Source organism: Podarcis vaucheri (assembly GCF_965113315.1).
Source record: "Podarcis vaucheri genome assembly, chromosome: 3".
NCBI classification, from domain to species: domain Eukaryota; kingdom Metazoa; phylum Chordata; class Lepidosauria; order Squamata; family Lacertidae; genus Podarcis; species Podarcis vaucheri.
The window spans coordinates 45973508-45993787 of record NC_138761.1 but is presented as its reverse complement, the minus strand read 5'-3'; the positions used below and the strand labels follow the sequence as shown (position 1 = coordinate 45993787).

General features: G+C 40.9%; 1 protein-coding gene across 3 annotated transcripts; it reads left to right on the top strand.

Moving 5' to 3' along the window:
- The first annotated feature begins 289 nt into the window (after positions 1-289).
- On the top strand, positions 290-19847 carry EXO1 (exonuclease 1). 3 transcript variants are annotated; one of them, XM_082215016.1, is made up of 14 exons: positions 290-444; positions 2169-2353; positions 4477-4596; positions 5792-5915; positions 6622-6759; positions 7865-8077; positions 9070-9257; positions 10530-10626; positions 11153-11381; positions 11818-12070; positions 14354-14843; positions 15332-15436; positions 18396-18589; positions 19488-19847. In XM_082215016.1, the coding sequence occupies exons 1-14, from the start codon at positions 439-441 to the stop codon at positions 19636-19638; spliced, it is 2493 nt and encodes an 830-aa protein (XP_082071142.1). In that variant the 5' UTR covers positions 290-438; the 3' UTR covers positions 19639-19847. The 3 variants fall into 3 exon arrangements, with proteins under 3 accessions (XP_082071142.1, XP_082071143.1, XP_082071144.1); XM_082215017.1 differs by having other exon boundaries at positions 290-462; XM_082215018.1 differs by having other exon boundaries at positions 290-498.
- The last annotated feature ends 433 nt before the right edge of the window (positions 19848-20280 follow it).

The following is a 20280-nucleotide window of genomic DNA, read 5'->3' as shown; positions in this document are numbered from 1 at the left end:
TGAAGGGTATGAAAGGCGGCATGCAAATAAAACGATTGACAAATAAATAAAAAATAAATAAATAAATAACGGAGGGGGAATAGAACGAAACAGCCCCGTCCACCAGGAATTTGCCCTCCTCACTAACTACATTGCCCAGCATGCGCGAGGTTATCTTTGGGAAAACTGGGCCACGCTCCTGGCGGCCGCGTTGCATGCCGGGCGATGTAGTCGAGAGGAGGCGCCTTCGCTTCCTTGGAGGGAGGGAGGGAGGGAGGGAAGAGAGAGCGGGAGTGCGCATGCGAGGAGGAGGAGGCGGGGCCTGGAGGCTGGGAAGGCGCGCGGGGCTTGAAAATCGTCTTTACTGTTTCCCGCGCTGCGCAGCCGGCGCTCTTCTTGCTTAGTGGACGGAGCCGGTCCGGTCCGCCGTCGCTGTCAACGGGCGCTTCCTCCTCGGTGATGAAGGTACCGGGGCCGGAATAGGTAGGAGCTTAGCGGCGGCCGCAGAGGGGGTCGGCTGTACGTTTCTGAACTCCCCACGAGGGTCGAGTGGGCGAGCCTAATTTGTACCGTTTTCAGAGGGATACCCTGCCAATGGATCGTGGAGTGGGTGCGTGGGCGGAATCCAATATACTTTCCTTTTCTGAGAAAAGCAAATGCACGATCTTGGCTCTCCCACTCCGCACACAAAGGGTAGTGTGTGTGTTTGTTTGTTTTGTTTGTTTAGGCCCCGAACAAGTCTGCACAGACTTCAAACTTGCCGAATCTACTTCGATTATTATTATTATTTTATTAGAACCCGGAGAGCAGCCAACCGAAGCCTAGTGCAAAACACAAAAACATATATACATGCTACTCTGAACCCAATGTTTTGTTTTGAGCACCGGAACTGAACGGAGCTCACAGTCCTTCAGTATAAAAATCCACTCCTGATTACCCCAAGCATTATTCATTTCAGCAGTATATTTTTGGGGCGATGTAATCACTTCGTGTCTGCGTGGGAAATCCTTGATGCTCAGTTGCAAATCACCCAAATCAGTCAATAGTTCCCACCAGCTCACTCCTGGATTACAATGTATAAATAAGATTATAATCTCCTCTGCCCTTGCAGCTAGAAGGGATTGCTGCCTGATTCAGCTTGTTTACTTGGAAGCAAGCCCCACTGAACTTAATAGTGTGATTTGGACTGTGGGGGGAAAATCCCACTATCCTGATCCGGTTAAATGGGTTTCTTTATATTCATTGATTTCAATTAGCACATGACTTGCAGTATTCTACTTAAAAGGTATAATATTTTATGTGAAATTACATGGGGGGGGGAGTGGGGAGTGGAAGAGCTCTGCCATCCAACCTTTATGTAAGTGCTTTCCGCCAAAACAATTGTGTTGTGAAAATGAACATGAGTTACTAGTCCTCTGCATTTTTGTGGATCAAGTTCGACATTGGATATTAACATCCTAGGATTTAGGGGCAAGGGGTTTGAACTGCCAGATTTTCAGTTACTAAGTCTTTGGTAGAAGGGGTTCTGGGTATGCCAACTCAGCAGCTACTAGAATCTCTTGATTCTTTCCCTGAGTTTGTTTTAATAAAAATTTTCCCATTCAGGTCAGATGGGATCTTACACATTGTGTAGAACAGGGAGAGATGGAAAGATGTGGATTGGTGAACGTCAGATTTTGTTTCACTTGTGGCTCATAACATTCATTCCGAGGACTGTTTCAAACATCACAAAATCATTAAATGAACAGCTGTTCTATACGGCACTGAGTATAGAAAATCACGTGTATTTTGCAGTGTGTATGCATGTTAGGAAGCCACTGTAGATAGCAGCTTCCAATGTGTGTTTATGTTGCCCATATATACACAATGGAGGGGGGAAGCAGTCATCATAAGCTCAGCCTAACCTCTCTGTACCAATGATGAAGCTTGCACACAAATTTATTTATGCAGGTATTTTGTATCATTTGAACTGTCCCTTGAATGAAAAACATAGGGTAACTATACAAAATTCCTGGCAGGTAACTGTAACTCTAGGATCTCTTACATTGGGGTCAGAATTGAGTATTTTAGCCATGCTCAACCATTTCATCTCTTGGTGGTTTCATGCTGATGTTTGGTTTAGTTGCAAAGTGTTGTTTTGCTTTTGTTTCTCAAGGATTGAGGTTGTATTGACTTTGTTTCCTTCCTAGTTTCCTAGATTTGACTTCGGAACAATGGGGATCCAAGGTTTGCTCCAATTTATCAAAGAGGCTGCCGAATCTGCTCATGTAAAGAAGTACAAAGGACAAGTAGTTGCTGTGGATACTTACTGCTGGCTCCACAAAGGAGCCTATGCATGTGCTGAAAAGCTAGCCAAAGGAGAACCCACAGATCAGTAAGTTTAAAGCAATTTGACGGACAGAATGCGTGTTAATGGGTTGTTGTTGTTGTTATTGTTATTATATATACGTATTGTGGCTTTTATGTTGATCTTTCCTGACACCTCCGGGTATAGGGCAGTATATACTGTATTGGCCTGAATATAAGCCTCACTTTCCCCCATATTCTGACTGAGAAAAGTTAACCCGTGTGGCTTAATTTCGCAACCTTACAAAAAATGGCTTTTTTACGATATCGCTGCTGAAACAGACATATGGTAAAATGGAACGGGTGTGAGTGCCTGCGGAATTTTAAGGGAGCGGCTTATGTTCGGGCCAATGCGGTAATTCAATAAATAATAATAAAATAGGGGAAGTATTTCCTGTAAAAGAGTGGTGCCAAACTTTTTTGGGGTCAAGAACTATATTCACCGTTGACCGATCCTTTCGTGGTTACATGTGGGTGAGGCCCCCACGCCCAGGAATGTATGGGACACATAGCACCCCACTCCAGCTGAAGCATGCAAATGTTGTTGCTCCTTCCCCTACTTGATATGATGAGATCACAATGACTGTAGGGAGCAATTGCTACCCCCATTCGGGTTGCTGGGCTAGGCAGAGTGACTTGTTATTTATTTAAAGCAATTGTTATCCCACTGTTCAGCACAAAAAAGGCTCCCACAGTGCAGCTCATAAATGTCAGTGATAAGACCAATCTACAGGACACTACAGAAAAGGGAAAGGGAAGACTAGGGGTTTTTTGTGGTGAGCAGAAAAAATTGCATGGTGAACTGTATCAGGCCCCCAGGCCAGGGGCTAGCCCCCCGCCCTCTTTGCTGAAAGACATATTTAATTCACACGAGAGATTAATTGGCTTTGTTTTTTATTTTATTTTTTAAAAAATCTATTAACCACACTTTCGTATAAAATGGCACAAGGCGGTATAAAGCCTATAAACACAGTACTACAATAAAAACAACTTTAAATGTCAAACAGATCAGTTAAAGCTGTTTGGCAAAGAATCTCTAATTGGAGAGTTATGTCTTAATACAGCGGTACCTCAGGTTAAGAACTTAATTCATTCTGGAGGTCCGTTCTTAACCTGAAACTGTTCTTAACCTGAAGCACCACTTTAGCTAATGGGGCCTCCTGCTGCTGCCGCGCCACCGGAGCACGATTTCTGTTCTCAACCTGAAGCAAAGTTCTTAACCTGAAACACTATTTCTGGGTTAGTGGAGTCTGTAACCGGGAGTGTCTGTAACCTGAAGCGTCTGTAACCTGAGGTATCACTGTAATACAGTTTTTAGAAGACAGTTTTGACTTGCAGTCTTTTATTTGATGTGTAATGCTCAGTGGAAAAATATATGTGGAAAATACTGCCACTAAGAGATCTCGTAATCAATTAGCAACAGTTGACAAGAAAAATAGGAAAAGTACATAATGTGCTATCCAATGCATAAATTAAATTAAAAGGAATAATATTAATTTGTGGTTGTGTTTTAAGTTGCTTATGACTGCTGCAGGCTACTTAAACCCCATTTAATCAATAGAATGTAAACAGCTGGCACTCAGGATTGCAGCTAAAATGAAAGCAGCCTGAAAAATGGAAATCTCTATGATCATCTTTGGCCACTGATACCCATAAGTTTATACGTAAGATGAAATGATGACTGTTCCTGTTCTATATATGTTTAATATAATCGCCGTTACTGTTTTTGCAACTAAGTTCACATCATTATTAATTTCTGTTGGCTAAGTACTGTATTAGGCATGGAATTGTTACCTTTTTATCCCAGCTTTCCTCTAAAGAGCTCAAGGCAGTGAACTTGGTTCTTCCTCACCGCATCGTATCCTCACAACAACACTGAAAGAGGCTCTGTATCACTCAATGAGCTTCATGGCTGACTGGGGATTTGAACTTTTGTGTTGCAGTTCCTAGTCCACTGCTCTAGCCATTATGCCACGTTAAATCTCCTTGGATGCTGTGGTATCAAGGTATCTTAATCTTGTGGACATTTTGGTATTGCAAAGCTAAGTGTGCCTTGACTCTTTATAATTAAATTTCCCCTAGCAGTTTACATTTTAGGATTAAGGTGAACATTTCCTAACTGATATATGGCAACTGTGTTTGTTTCTACAGATATGTAGTTTATTGCATGAAGCTTGCTGATATGCTTCTGTCATTTGGGGTCAAACCCATTCTAGTATTTGATGGCTGTACCCTGCCTTCCAAAAAGCAAGTTGAAAAGTCACGACGAGAGTAAGTCTTATGCCTCCCCCCCCCCCGCTATTAGAAATTCAAATTGGTGATTTGCAGGATATGTGTGCTTTAAAGACAGTAGCTTCCTTATGAAAACAATTCAGGTGTTATCGTAATGAGAGCAGAATTTATAAAGCAATGCAGTGCTGAAATCTAAACAGACATCCGTAATGCTGCATTGTGGCATATGATCCTGTCAACAATAACATTAGCTAAATTTGCAAAAACTCTCAGTGCTGAACACATCCTACAACCATCTCAATAGCGAACACATTCAGCTTTAACAAAAGTCAACAAATAGAACTTCTACTCCTGTATCACAGACTTTCCTTCTCCCTGAAAAGCTGCTCCAGAAAGTTCCTGAACCTGCTGGAACAGGTAAATAGCATGAGGCACTGCTTTTGGAAGTGGAAATCGAACTTAACAAAGTACAGCCATACCTTGGTTTTCAAATTTAATCCATTCCGGGAGTCCGTTCGACTCCTGGAACAGTTCGAAAACCAAGGCGTGGATTCCAATTGGAAAATCATTTGAAAACCGGAACAATCACGTTTGGTTTTCAATTGTTTGGGAGCCAAAACGTTCGAGTTCAAAGGCTTCCGAGGTTCCACTGTACTTAGGCACAGTCATAGAAATCTTGCACCCTAGTTAAAACCATGGGATTGTATTCTAGTAACAGTTTCAGTGCAGTGAAATGCTTATGTTCCATTTCCTTCAATAGGGACTTCCTTCCTAAGGTTTACACAATATATTTTATATATTTATGCTTCTTCTTTTTACATCTGGCTTTCAAGCTCTTACATAGTAGACTCAGACACCATAGTTCAGGCATTAACAACCCTGAGGGCATAAAGTGTAAAGGGAAATGCTCCCACGGTCCCCACTCAGTCCATCCTGACCTTCCCATGCCTGGGGGGTGGGGGAGACTTCTAAGCAAGCCTTAGATCAGGAACCCTAAGAACACAGGTTTCCTGATCATATAATCGCTCAACATAGGAAGTTGAAACACACAGCAACATTGAGTGTCTAGGTTGTGTGTGCCTCCTCCAAGGCGCTGCCCTCATGCTTTCTTTGAAATGCTCAAATAGGGTTTATGCACATGTCTCCCATGTGTATTGCAATGCTGGTGCTGTCCACCTGTTCAGTTATGGTTGTGTGACACTGAGGCGACGGGTTTGTTTTTGTTATCTTGAAGAAAACGGCAAGCAAACCTCCTGAAAGGGAAACAGCTGCTTCGTGAAGGGAAATTATCAGAAGCCAGAGAATGTTTTGCACGTAGCATTAATGTTACGCATGCTATGGCCTGCGAAGTGATTAAAGTAAGTCGCATTTTAGCTGGTAGGTTGTTGCTGCTTTCCCATTTTATATTTATTGGCAGAATAACTGCATTTCTTATAACCCTGATGTTTGCATAATACAGGCTTTGCAGAAGGAATAGTGACTCAAAGTTTGCAGTGTTTGTTTATTCAACCATTTGCTGTAGTTAGTATCTGAGTAATAGGAAATATGTAATTATATATTATATATATAAAATAGGAGAGAGAGATATTTCTCCTATTTCTCATTGAAGGAGCAAACCCATGTCAGGGCTGCGCCATTTCAGACTGCAGATGAGGGCTCATAATAACTGCATTGTTCCCTGTACTCTTTCCCCACCAACAGCACCAAAAAATAAGTTATATCAATTAAAGTAGCCTGGAGTCCTTCACTGTAATGCATCTCTTTTCCTTTGGGAGCAGGAATTATATTTGTATTGAGAAGCATTCATATTATAAAACCCCACAGCTGCAATCTAAAGTGTTACTGTCTGGAAACTGTTTACCAACTCAGCGATCAATGAGCCTTCTTTGTATGGAAACTTATTCCATGCAAAAATCCAAATTTCTGCACCTAGGAGAACTTCAGGTGGTCAGGAGAGGCAAGTAGGACCATGCAGGGAAGAACTAGGGGCTAGACCAATTGGGGAGGGAGTGTCACTTGTAAAGCACTATAATGGGGGCTTTAATTGTTTTTTTGCTCCTGCAGGCTGCCCGAGCCCGGGGAATAGATTGCATTGTTGCTCCATATGAAGCGGATGCTCAGCTCGCCTATCTTAACAAGACTGGCTTAGTTGAAGCTATAATTACAGAGGATTCTGATCTTCTTGCTTTTGGATGTAAAAAGGTAGGAAAGATCTAGTAATTCGTTTCTCAAAAGGACAGCACTAGGGCTCAGCTGTACATGGAAACCCAGCCCTCTAATCGTATTTTTGATTTATTTATTTTTTCTTATTATAAAGTCTTTTATTGCAGCCCTTGAGAAATGGGGGCCAGACTCTGGTGCTTAAGACCTCCCCATTAAAGGCAGCAAAGGGGGGGCTTATCAGAGAGGTTTCATTTGACGAGGTCCTTCATGTACTTCCATCCATTCTGGGTATATTCACAGGCCCTGGTGGGGGTTACGGAGAGAGCGCCGATTGTCCTCTGAACCTCTGAGTTCCAGTAGCTGCAGAGAGAGAATTCAGTCTTTGGGACAGCCAGAAGCTTCCAGCCAAAATATTTTGCCTGCTCTTCCACAGCTGGGGGGGGAGCACTTATTGGGCTTTTCAGAGGGCTCGGGCCCTCTCATCGCCCCACTCAGCAAACCTTGGCTGTAAACCACGTAGATGGGCCCCCCCTGCCAGGCCGCCTTTGACCAGGAATTTGACAATGGGGAAGATGCGGGGAGCCATGACTGAGCAACGTCTCCGCGTGTGGCACAAGGCCCCCCCTAATCCTATAAGACCCAGGGCAGCTATTATTCTGTAAGTGTGCAGTGAGGCATGACGCTCCTGCTTCAAAACCCTCCCCAGCCATGAATTTGCATGGGGACCTTAGGTCAGCATCTCTCAGTGTTGGCCTCTCCTTCCTCCGTCTGGAATATATGGAGAATGATATTGGTCTCCTGAGAGGCCCTGATTGCTGAGAATAACGTAAGCGAAGGTCTTTTCACATTCAAAAAAATGCCATATAAATGCTAAGTATTACTGATGTTAGGCAGACTGTGACCACTGGACAGAATTTGACAATGTCTGCACGGGGGAACGGGATTGCTGGGTTTGCAAACGTCACAGATGCAACAGGTATGTAATAGAAAATGCAAAGTTGCATTGCTTATTGATGAAAAATTGTGGTGTAAAATAATATACAAGAAGTTTATACGCTGATGATTGGGAAAGAATTCTGTGTTTGGCCACTATTTGTAGAAATAGTACAATAATACAAGGACTTGTCCGTTATTTTGTTTTAAGGTATTTCTGAAAATTGACAAGTGTGGAAACGGCTTAGAAATTGACCAGACTCGGCTTGGAATGTGCAAACAACTTGGTGATGTGTTTACAGAAGAGAAATTCCGTTACATGTGTATTCTGTCTGGTTGTGACTACCTTCCGTCTCTTCACGGTATTGGATTAGGGAAGGCTTGCAGGCTGATAAAAATAGCCAATAACCCTGATATTATAAAGGTAAATTTTATTGAGTTAACTTTATGTTTTCCAAAAGCTCCACAGATAGTGAGGCCAACTCTGGAGAGCTGGAATTCTGGGGAAAGTACTCTATTGAGTTATTATGTAGATACCTGTCAAAAGAAATTTGTTCTGCTGTTCACGTAAATTGGGGGAAACAGTTAAGCAATAATATGTTTTGTGGACTCTTGTATGTTGCGTGTTGACTAAAGCTTAACTCTTCCTTGTTACATTTACATGTAGGATCTTTCCAAATGAGTCCATTTGGCAGAGATACAAATACATTTTTTGGTTTTAATAATTGTAAATGAGCCAAGATTTGAAGCAGCCCTAGACTTTAATTATATACAAGCTTTATCATTATTAAATGATTTATCATTATTTTCATACTGGCAAATATAAAAGGCCACAGTCCAAACTCTTGTTTCAGAAATCATGCCTACTCCTCAGCTTTCCAGGATGATTTTTTTTGTTTTGTTTTGTTTGCGGTACTATTTGAAGAGAGGGAGAATAAAGGCAGAAAATAACATTTGGTCCAAATTTCCAGTGTACGTCACTCACTCTGAAAAGATACTTGGGACTTTGGGGAAATATCAGATCTGGGTTTTTTGTTGTTGTTTTTTAAGGAAGTTTGTCAAAGGTCTTAAAACATTACTCGTCTGCCCCATGCCTCTTTTCAAGAACCATTTCAGCTTTGGAGTACATACTAGACAATGCTTTTAGAGTGACAAAACAATGAGCATAGATCCTAATTCCGTGAATGGAACAGGGTTTTTGATCCTTCCTTTTCCTGATGCAACTGCTGAAAATCTGCTCTCGGAGTTTGAGGGAACCTTGGGAAGGGTGTGAGGGTTGGCATAGGGAAGGAAGTGTTGGCGGACATTGTCCTCTCTGTTACATGAATGGGTCCAAGCAATAAATGGTCCAAGCCGTTGTGCTTGCTGTCTTGCAAGTATGCTGTGCATTGCATAACATGCCCTTTTCTCTTCCAGGTCATTCAGAAAATGGGACAGTATTTGAAGATGAATATTTTGGTACCAGAAGAATACATACAAGGATTTACTCGTGCTAATAATACTTTCCTCTATCAGTTGGTTTTTGACCCAGTCAGGAGACAGCTTGTTCCTTTGAATGCTTACGAAGATGATGTTGATCCAGAAACACTGCTTTATGCAGGAAAGTATCCTTTATCAAATAAAAATAATAATAATGTCTTTATAGTCTCTTCCTTTTCATGGGGTCTCTGGGATGCCAGGCAAAGTTAAGCACTTCTGAGGCTGTGGTCCTGTGCATACTTACTTGGAAGTAAGCCCTGCAACGCTTGAGACCTTTCGCTGCAGGGTTAAACATGCCTAGGATATGGGTATAAGTGCCAACAATATCAGAGTTGAAGATCATGCGTAGAAATCTGTGGAACTTATAAACTCCTTAAAATTGACTTACTGGTGCTAGTTGTTGCTCCATTTGAAAAAAATGGGTGCCTTTAAGTATGTTTAAAATATTCAGGAATGTAATGTAGACCTTCCTTTGCATTGATCAAGTCAATTTGCAAGGAAAACTAGCTGTTTAATGGCTTTCTAACATTGAATAAAGTTTGATAAAAGTGAACTATCTGATCTCTTTCTTAAATGTAGAAATTCTTACTAGTGGTTTTTCATTCATCCAGTAGTTCTTAAAATCTCAGTTAAAAGGACCTAAAGTACCATATTTTAAAGAAGGCTTTCTAAGCTGTTTAGCGCCTCCACCATCCATTATATAAATGGTGGCTATCTTGAAATCTTCAATTATCATGGACTCTTTTACTATAAAACAGAACATAACTGTTGTTTCTAAACCAGTTCATTTCATAGATTCCGTTTAGCACCTCTTCTTTCCTTTGGGAGAATGCTAAACTTGTATAAACAGTAATGCTGCTTCAAATACCTCAGGCAACTACAAAACTATTGCCTACTAGAATGACGGCTCCTACTCTTATCACAGAGTCTTCCAGGGATAAAGTTAAGAAGGGCTAATTCTGATGTAAAGCTTTAATATCTTGGCTAAGCTGTTGTGCAAAGTGGTTAGGAGGCATTCATCCATTCAAAGAAGATGATGTAGAATTTAGTTTTGATTATATAGAGGCTAAATCTCTTTATAAAACGCTGCTTTCAAGAAAAAAAGCAGTGAGCCAGTGTGGTGTAGTGGTTAAGAGCGGTAGTCTCGTAATCTGGTGAACCGGGTTCGCGTCTCCACTCCTCCACATGCAGCTGCTGGGTGACCTTGGGCCAGTCACACTTCTTTGAAGTCTCTCAGCCCCACTCACCTCACAGAGTGTTTGTTGTGGGGGAGGAAGGGAAAGGAGAATGTTAGTTGCTTTGAGACTCCTTAAAGGGAGTGAAAGGCGGGATATCAAATCCAAACTCCTCTTCTTCAATAGAAGAACTGCATTTCCCCCTTAATTTGATTAACTTAGGCACATCGGTGATAGCGCTGCTTTTCAAATAGCACTTGGGAATAAAGACATCAATACCATGGAGCAAATTGATGACTACGACCCTGATGCTCAACAGGTAGTGTTTTACTTCTAAATGCCACATCACCTTTAGAGACTTTGTGAGGAATGTGAAGTTGCATGTTGGCCTGTGGTTGCACGCTCAAAGGCAGGCATCCCCAAACTCGGCCCTCCAGCTGTTTTGGGACTACAATTCCCATCATCCCTGACCACTGGTCCTGTTAGCTAGGGATGATGGGAGCTGCAGTCCCCAAAACAGCTGGAGGGCCGAGTTGGGGGATGCCTGCTCAAAGGACTGCTGCCTGGATGACCTAAAGCAGACCTAATACATCAACACTTCCTCCTCTTCCCATGGGGATAAGAGGTGTATGAGGTAACAGGAAGAGCAGTGTTGCTTTCTAACCACTTGTTGGCTTGATTATGTCCCTGGATTGTTCCCACACTGGCCAATGGCCAGCAGTAGATCGATGGAACAGAATTGAAGAACGATCAAATTATTTGCATCGTTTTTTACAGTCTCAAGAGAAACAGGCTCCAGCCATTCTTTCCTCTATTATACATCTTCTTGTTTCCTTTTCCTGTAGTCTGTACAGCCCAGAAGTCGTGGCTGGGACGACAAATATGCCAAAGAGCAGCCACCCAATTTAAAGAGCATTTGGAGCAGAGACTACAAACCTGGTTCCACTGCCAAGATTACAACAAATTCAGCCTCAGTGTTGGAGAAACCCACAACCAGAGGCCTGGAGCGACTAGTTAACATTAAAGGGCTGAAGCTTCCCAGCAAAGCGCTATTGGCAAAAAGACCAAGGCATGGTATGATAGCTAAATCTCTAAAGAGATTGTATGTGAAAAAGAAAACCTTCCTCTTACTCTAAAATGTTCTCGAAGGCTTAAGACTTGAAAGCTTTCCCCTCATAACATATTTATTTTGTTTATCCCTTTCTATAAACACTTTGAAGGAATAGGATTCTTTAGCATAGAGAATCCAATCAGTTTAACAATAGTTGGTATATATTTATAATATCCCATTTTTGCAGAGCAAACCAATTTTCTGCTGCTGCAAACTAATGTATTAATGTAATATTTGGTGACTTAGCGTTTGTTTCTTCTACACTGAAAGGGAATCAAATTAAGATCAATATATCTACATTTCTTAATGGTTTTCTTTAGGTTTTTTAAAAAAATATTCCTTACAGTCTTTTTCTGTTGTGACCCAATTACAATGTGTATTTTTCATATATATATTTAGAAGAGCTGTCAGAAGGTGACCTGCTAAGCCAGTATTTTTCAAACACCAAAAAACCTAAGATGGAAAGCAGTGAAGATGGTGAGCACCCTGCGTTTGTTGGTGCAGTGTCTGCGATTGCTGCTTCAGAGGACTCTTGCAGAGACAAAGAAAGTTCAAGCTCCCATCCTAGGCTTAGAAATAAATTTGCCTTCATCTTGCGGAAGAAGAATGAAGAGAGTGATGCAGTTGTTGTTGTTCCGGGGACTAGAAGCAGGTATGCTTTCTTCAAGTTCAGTATATAAAAAGTTACATTCTTGGGGAATTTGACTCTGCAGTTTCCCTTCATTACAAAAAGTAGAAGTGGCATACTCAAAAGCAAAATATAATATAAAAATATATAATATATTCAGCACACTAGGCTACCTTCTAAAAGACCCTAGGGGACACGTCAGAGAAAGTGACACAATAAATCTAGTTGGCAAAGTCTTTGGTTCCTTTGAAAAACTATTCACATGTAAATAAGCAGTTACCTTTACATGCTCATAAATTATGTGCATGTACAGTACTAGAATTTGGATTGATTTGCTTCTTCATATATCCCCCCCCCCCCCGGAAGGAAAGCTGAACAAGAGCAGGATGAATCATAATCTGGTCAGAGCAGCCTCCAGACCAGCTTTACATATAAAATCCTCTTTTTAAAAATTGACTTAGGAGTTAACAACACAAAACAAATGCCCGAGGAGCAATATTAAACTGGCATCTGAAAGTAAAAGTCAAAATTAAGAGTGTGCAGAAGCTTTCATCTGATGGCTTCTTGAGACCCTTCCCAACTCAAATTAGTCAAAACGCACTGTAATATCAACTGGGGAGGAGGGTGTGTCAGTAAGAGGTTGGCAGGTCAGGTGAAGGGTGGATTTCTACATCTTTGCATCACCAAAGTCCCCAGTGATTTTATATTCTCGTTCTGCATGTCCCACTCCTCCCATACAAAGCAAAATTGAATATGAAAGTTTGCTCTTGGGAAGTACTGTACATGGAAAATGATTCCTTGGTATGTATGCCTACATACAAAAAAAAAAAAAATAGATTTCAGCACATTCTAGATAAGTGCAAATCATCTGGAGAAGACATGGGAACCTCCTGGTGTTTTCAGCAAAAAAACCTTTTCTTTAAGGTTGAGAGAGTGATTGGAGATTACTCAGCTTGCCTTTTTCCACAGCAGAGTGTTACTGCTCTCCTCAAATAGCTCTCCATATTTTATCCTCTCCTAACATTTCAAGAACTAGAGTACAGTTCTGGAAGCCTATGAAGATTTCACATAACCCAGAAACAACAAACATGCCCCAAAGTCTGCCACTTGATTATGAAAATGTGTTTTTCTCTTCCAACAATGCCAGCAGCGACAACAAAATTACCCAGGGCTTCCGTAGTGCAAGTTGTGTGCACCAGGTTCTTGGTTTGGTTAGTCATTAAAATATTTGTATGCCACTATATATTACATTACATTCCATCATTATTGTGATTTACAGCAATAAAACCTTAAAAACAAGTTTCCCATTTGCATTTCCTCCTTTTGCGCTGTCCATTGGTTACACGTAGAATAGTGTATCCTTAGCACATAGTCTGATAGTTGTGTATTTAATTATATGAATGAAAAGTAAGAACAACAAGAGGAAATGAACCTGGCATCACAAAATACCGGCTTGTTTTCAAGTTGCTACTGAATGGATGATGAGCCTTCTAGCACACTCATCCGCAGGAAAAATGTCATGCCAGTGCTTTGTGGTATATAAAATACTGCCATGTTCAGTTTCTGAAGCAGGGTATTAGTCACTGCTCTAGGATTATGCCGGTGGACTGTGCAATGAGGCTAGAAAGCAATCTCTGGCTTTCTGACTAAGACATCTGTGATCTCCTATACTGTGTTCAGTGATGCCTCTAATACGTCCACTAAAAGCCCATTCTCTTATTGTGCTTGTACAAAGGAGGTTTTAGTTATGCTGGCACTATTAGGTGGAGAGTCTTATTGGTCCATCAGTGTTGGTTTTCTGCCAGCTCCTGAAGAAACACCTGTTTAGGCAAGCATTCCCCACCCCCCAACTGAACATGTGATTTTTCCGTTTTCACTGTTTTAATTATATTTTTAATTAAGGATGCTTTAATGTTTTGTGCACTTGAATTATGTGTTGACTTTATAGCTGTAAACTGCTTAGAAGCCATTTTGGCATTTGAGTGGTATATAAATTAGTAAATAATAATTACTGCTGCTACATTTTGCAACACAATCAGTTGAGTACCTATCCTCTTAAGAGCTGTGAGAAGTGTAGGCCTATATCTTTGGTATAATTTATTAATATCCACGTTCTTCCTTGTTTTACTTAGCAAGTGCCCATAATAACAAACGAATAGTATCCGTGACACCTTAACAAATATTCCTAGTCGCTTCCTTTTGGTGAATTTGTGCTGTTTTAAATTGCAAAGAGTCCTTCATGCTTGCAGCCATTTCGCTTTATCCCTGCTTCCCATTTATTACCTCTGTTCTTCCAATGTATGTTAGGTTCTTCTGCAAAGTGATGGATCAGCCTGACAATACATCAAAGGGTGAGATCCATGAATCACCGCAGGGCAGTGAAGTGGATTCTCAGATTGTGGAAGCAGGAAATACAGTAACAGGGGATCTTGGTCCTTCCTCTTCAGAGAGTGGAAAAACTAGAACTGCCTTGCTGTCACCCAGGACAACACAGACAAGCTGTTTCAACTGGACTCGAAGCTTTGCAGATAGGCCTGGGACACCCAGTCCATTGCAGAGTATAGCATTGCTACAGCAGTTTCGCCGACGCACACCCAGCAAAGTCACCCCCCAGAGTTGTGAGGTGTCTGGATCACAAACGCTAAACACCACGGCAAGTAAAGAGTCGGATGAAGAGTCTTCCCCTTTAAAAGAACTGCAGCGCTCATCAGAACAGGAGCTTGACAGAGTGTCGCAAAATAGCCTGGGCACTTGGGAATATTCACGGATGACCAAGAAAAAGGCTCCTTCTGGCAGAGTAAGATCACCACCCTGTGCTTCAGTTAAGCAGTTAATTAAATTGCCACTTGCATCTCAAGGGAATAGTCTACAGCTCTTATTTATTCCAATACATCTGGATCTCCACTGTAAAATGAGTTCTGGCGAAACTCTTGGTCCCCCTGCTGTTGGTCTGGCTGTTGTTATCAACCAGTGTGTCTAGCCCTATGTACCCCACCCCCATGTGGTTGGATTTCTACTTTCATTAACCTCAGCCAACAGGGCCACTAATAAGGATAATGGGAGTTGTAGCCCAGCTCTGCTGTAAACCAAAATACTGATTTTACTTTACTAAGAAAGACAAGAGCAACTTACATTTATTATTTTATCTTTGCCATTGGGACATATCTTCATTCACTTAACTTTTAAAAACAAGCATTAAATTCTCTGTTTAGATTATGATATACAAGCCAACGTTAAATTATATATAAAATAACATTTGCCTTTTTCGCTTTTTTTGTACCATAGGAACCTGACTGCAGTCCGGAATCAAAATGTAATTTGAATTCCCAAATCTTTCAGTTCTGTGACTCATTGTGTACTGAAAATAAGGATATGGAGTTCAATAGCAAGGTATGCCTTTTTTCCCCTCTTTAGTTTTTTATGTTCAATTTTTCTGTTCTTTTCTTTTTTGGTATGTAAATACATACCTATGCATTGAAATGCAGCGGGAGCACAGCGGAAGAGATGAAACAACACCCCTGCCCCCCCCCCCAATCTCTGTTGGCTCCTTTAAGAATAGCACATGTTGGAGATCATCACATCCAAGCTCTAAAAAATCTGATTGTCATATCTGTCGCTTGGCACTTTTGAGGAACTGTCTGCTGGCTATGTTATTTATTAATGCCTTGGAAAGTTTTATCCTATCTGACTCTGGTTTATATATTTCAAAATAAACAGTATCAATTTGTAGGTGTGTAAATTATTGCTGTTGCCTATTTTCATAATACATTTTTAATTGTTAGATTTTATTATACTGATTGTTTGGATTGCCAGGTTATGTCTTGAAATGAATATTTATTAGGCTATTTGTTGTAAAGATGCAATGGTATATATTTTGCTGTTGTGTTGTGAACCACTTTGGGCATATTTTTTGTGGAAAAGTGGCATTCAAATAAAAATACAGTGGTACCTTGGGTTACATACGCTTCAGGTTACAGACTCCGCTAACCCAGAAATAGTACCTCGGGTTAAGAACTTTGCTTCAGGATGAGAACAGAAATCGTGCAGCAGCAGCACAGCAGCAGCGGGAGGCCCCATTAGCTAAAGTGGTGCTTCAGGTTAAGAACAGTTTCAGGTTAAGAACAGACCTCCAGAACGAATTAAGTTCTTAACCCAAGGTAGCACTGTAATGAGTCTTACGGGTAAGACCTGGATTGTAAATTTTTAGAACTAGGGGCCTCGTCTGACATTTATTTTATTTGCACATATTTCCTATTGTGACTGTTACAGATCAGAGACTATCCCCGATCTTATTTCTTTTCACACCCTGTGATGTAAATCAGGCTAAGAGTTTACTCAAGGATGCTGTTTGGATTGTCAGATTATACCTTGAAACGAATAGTTATTAGACTATTCGTTGTAACGATGCATTGATGTGTATTTTTGCCCACACGTTCGAATAAGCCAGCCACACATAATGTATAAAATTGTGGAACTGTGGTTTGCTCTAACCAAAATTAAGATGAGCGAGAATGAACCTGTGGTTTTCAGATCCTTGGTTATTCACTAACCTGAGAGTTGCTGCAGTGTAGTAGCTAAGAGACTGAGCTGGGAATCGGAAAGTCCCTGATTCAAATCTAGCCTCTGTCATGATTTCACGGGGGGGGGGGCATTAGACAAGCCACTCTCACTCAGCCTTGTAAGGTAAGTCGCTGACATCGTCCCTCCCCACTGACAAATCTGCAATATTGCGGGGGGTGGGGGATAATAATATCAACTTACCTTACAAGGTTGTTGTAAGGATTGCAACTAAGTAATGCATGTGAAGTCATTTGAACACTTAATATATTAATTAAAATTATTCTCTTGTGCATGAAGGAGGAAGGGATGGGGGGAGTACAGTGGTACCTCAGGTTACAGACGCTTCAGGTTACAGCCTCCGCTAACCCATAAATAGTAGCTTGGGTTAAGAACTTTGCTTCAGGATGAGAACAGAAATCGCGTGGCAGCAGCAGGAGGCCCCATTAGCTAAAGAGGTACCTCAGGTTAAGAACAGTTTCAGGTTAAGAATGGACCTCCAGAACGAGTTAAGTTCTTAACCCGAGGTACCACTGTACTAGCCTGAGCGGCTGCAGCTCATTTCCAGTAATCTAAACCCTGGCTGAGTTGTTGGATTCTCCAGTTTTTCTAGTATGTCTCCCTCATTGCATCAGTCATCTTTCCCTTTCTTTTGGGAAGACAATATAGGCTGTGGATTCCTTGGTTAATGATAGGCTTGAGCTGAGAACAAATTCTACGGTTGTTCTTTGTGGTGCAGATGGAATTTCATCACTGGCAATGATGCCAAAAAGCTCTGAGAAACACCCTTCATAATAAAGAAGGCATGGGAAAGATTGTGCTGGATTTTTTGTGTAATTGATTGCTTAAAGGAGAAGCTTCTGTACAGGTCTAATGAGCATCCTCATGACTAGTGTTTACTAGCAGGTTTTTTATATACATAAAAGAACTTCTTTATAAAACATGTTACTAAGACTCTAAATAGCATTCTGTATTCTTCAGAATTATAGTGACCTCTTGTGGTTAGTGACTTCACTTTGTGGGGACAGATTCCTTTTCCTAAAAGTGTGTGTACAGACATGCTTGCACAAAATGCTTTCTTAGAATCGTGGGATACTGTCTCTTTTAATTAGTTTTTTTTAACGTTGCTTAGCACTGCTTGTAAGCAGCCCTGATACCCTGAGACTTTAGTACAAATACTGCTCTAGCAGATTAAAAATAGTAGAAGCTTTAAGGGACAACTGTGTTTGCAGTCTATCGATTTCCTAAGCCTGTTTACCTGAGTATTTTCCTCCAGGATAAACCGACTTGCCCAGGCCTTAAGATCAATGCCACAAGCCGTGTTCTCTGTTCCCTTGTTATGGGAGATGTGGTACAGGAAGCTGAACCTTTTGATGGGGGTACCAAAATTAGAATGTCTTCCCTGTGGCAATCCACCAGGTCCCCTCTCTTCTTTGTGTCCAGACAAATCTGCAGCTTAGCAAACTTTATGACAGTTGTTTTGCCATTTCAAAAGTCATTTACAGGTTCTGTGTGATTCCCGCATGCAGAGTTGCATGTCAGTCGGACATGTGTAAATTTATATACGCATAAATATAGATACATATATATATAAATGCACACAGAGCTATTTAGAAATGGACAAGTTTTTGTTGGTAAAGAGATCATTTGGGAGGGAGGGATCAGAATATAATGAAGCTCTACATTGAGTTTTTGAACAAATTGCACTTGTTGGTGATGCAATGTGATCATTTTACTGACAAATCATAAGGACTTTAATGGAACAGCAGCTGATATTTCTCTCCATCTCCAGGTTCCTGGATTACTTCAAGGCAATTCTGCGAAATCCCACGCTGTGACAGAACACAAGAGATTGCTGCCTGCCAAAGTTAGTGGTCTGAGCAAGAAAACAGCCAGTGCAAAGAAGAAAAAACATCATAATTCTGAAAATAAGGCAGGGTTGCAGGTGACAATTAATGAACTTTGGAGGACCTTCCAGTTTAAAAGGTGAATGTTTTTCCTATACAGTCATACCTCGGGATGAATACGCTTCAGGTTAAGCGTTTTCGGTTAAGCGGCGACCCGGAAGTAATGGAACACGTTACTTCAGGGTTTCGCTGCATGCGCAGACGCTCAAAATGATGTCATGCGTGGAAGTGGCAAAACGCAACCTGCACACGCACAGACGTGCAGTCGCGTATTACGTTCGCTTCAGGATGTGAACGGGGCTCCGGAACGGAACTCGTTCACATCCAGAGGTACCACTTTATCTCAATACAACAGTTTCCTTCTACTAGATCTTCATCAACTTTATTTAAATATTGCATACTGATGAAGATGATATATGACCACTAAGCACTTTGTTAGCCTTTGTAAACTGCTTTGTAATAGGATCTCAATCAAGTGTTATATAAAAGTTGTGAAATAAATAATTTAAAAGTGTCTTTCTGGCAAAATATTAGCTGTTGCAGCTACTGCCCAGAGTGGCTGGGTGGTATATAAATAATAAAATTAGTGTTAGTATTAGCTGAAGGAGGAAGATTGAACAAGAATGTTATCAAATAGGCCTCATTCTCATTCCTCTTTGCCTAATTCAAGGAGTAAGTCTTTGGGATTTTCCTCCTACTTGGCATATTATTCTAGTTGGGTAGAAATGAACATTTCCTAGGAAGCAGGCTTTGATCTTCTCTGGTTGTAGAATATGTCTCATAAATAATTTTTAAACCAAGGATAAAAAAAATTAATGGACATTTGGCAGATTTTAAATCACTTGCAGCTCCTCTCAGAATGTCCTATCAGAGGCTCACAATGCTATAAATACACTTTGAACTAGATAAATAGGTACTGTCTGTAAGCACTGTTAGTTAGTACTTCTGGGCACTAACAGTTTGCTTTCATTTTGCAGGGATTCTGAAAGGCTACCATCCTGTAGAAAACCAGAGCCACTGTCTCCAATCAAAGATAACCAAGATAACATCCAGCTTACTCCAGAGACAGACGATGCCACTTTAAATAAACTTGAATTCAGTCATGTACAGCGGAAAATCTTTAAATGAACTGATCTTGCAGATATGACCAGAACTATAGCCATTGACCAACGTAATGTCCAGGCAAATTTGCTTCTGGACACACAAATCAAAATGAACATTTGGATGTGAGCTGTATATTTTTGTCTTATCAGAGATCTTGTCCGCTTCTGTTTTGAAAGAAGTAAAATGAACTACAGTGTTTATATTTGCTTTAATAAAATAAATTTGGCTACAAATCTATTGCTGGACAAGATTTATCTATCCAGTATAAATATAAAAGCAAAATGCTATTAGAGAACAAGCTCAAAAAGAAAGTGAGCTTGGGGGGGTGGGTCGGTTTAAAAAGTTGTGGCTTTTGGTTCTTTGGTAAATATACGACTTCTAGATGGCCCAGGAACAGGGTGGAAAGCTTAAGGAAAAGTAAGTGTAAAAGATTTGTTGTGTCCTAAGGTTAACAAAAATTGTAGATCACAATAATATATCTGAAAGCCCATTTTGATCCAAAGGGCCACATACAGCAGTAGGGCTTTTGAACGTTGACCCCCTGTCATTTTTGTTCAGAAGCACACCCCCAGGTTGCAGAAGAAGCCGCTGCTATAAAACATGCTTGCAGAAGCGGCTTCTTGAGCTTATGGAGAGAAGCAACTCATGGTAGAGGCTGGTTCATCA

Coding starts and splice junctions, on each gene's coding strand:
- EXO1 (XM_082215016.1), top strand. Junction 8,078..9,069: donor ATAACCCTGATATTATAAAG/GTAAATTTTATT, acceptor TTTCTCTTCCAG/GTCATTCAGAAAATGGGACA. Junction 9,258..10,529: donor ACACTGCTTTATGCAGGAAA/GTATCCTTTATC, acceptor TGATTAACTTAG/GCACATCGGTGATAGCGCTG.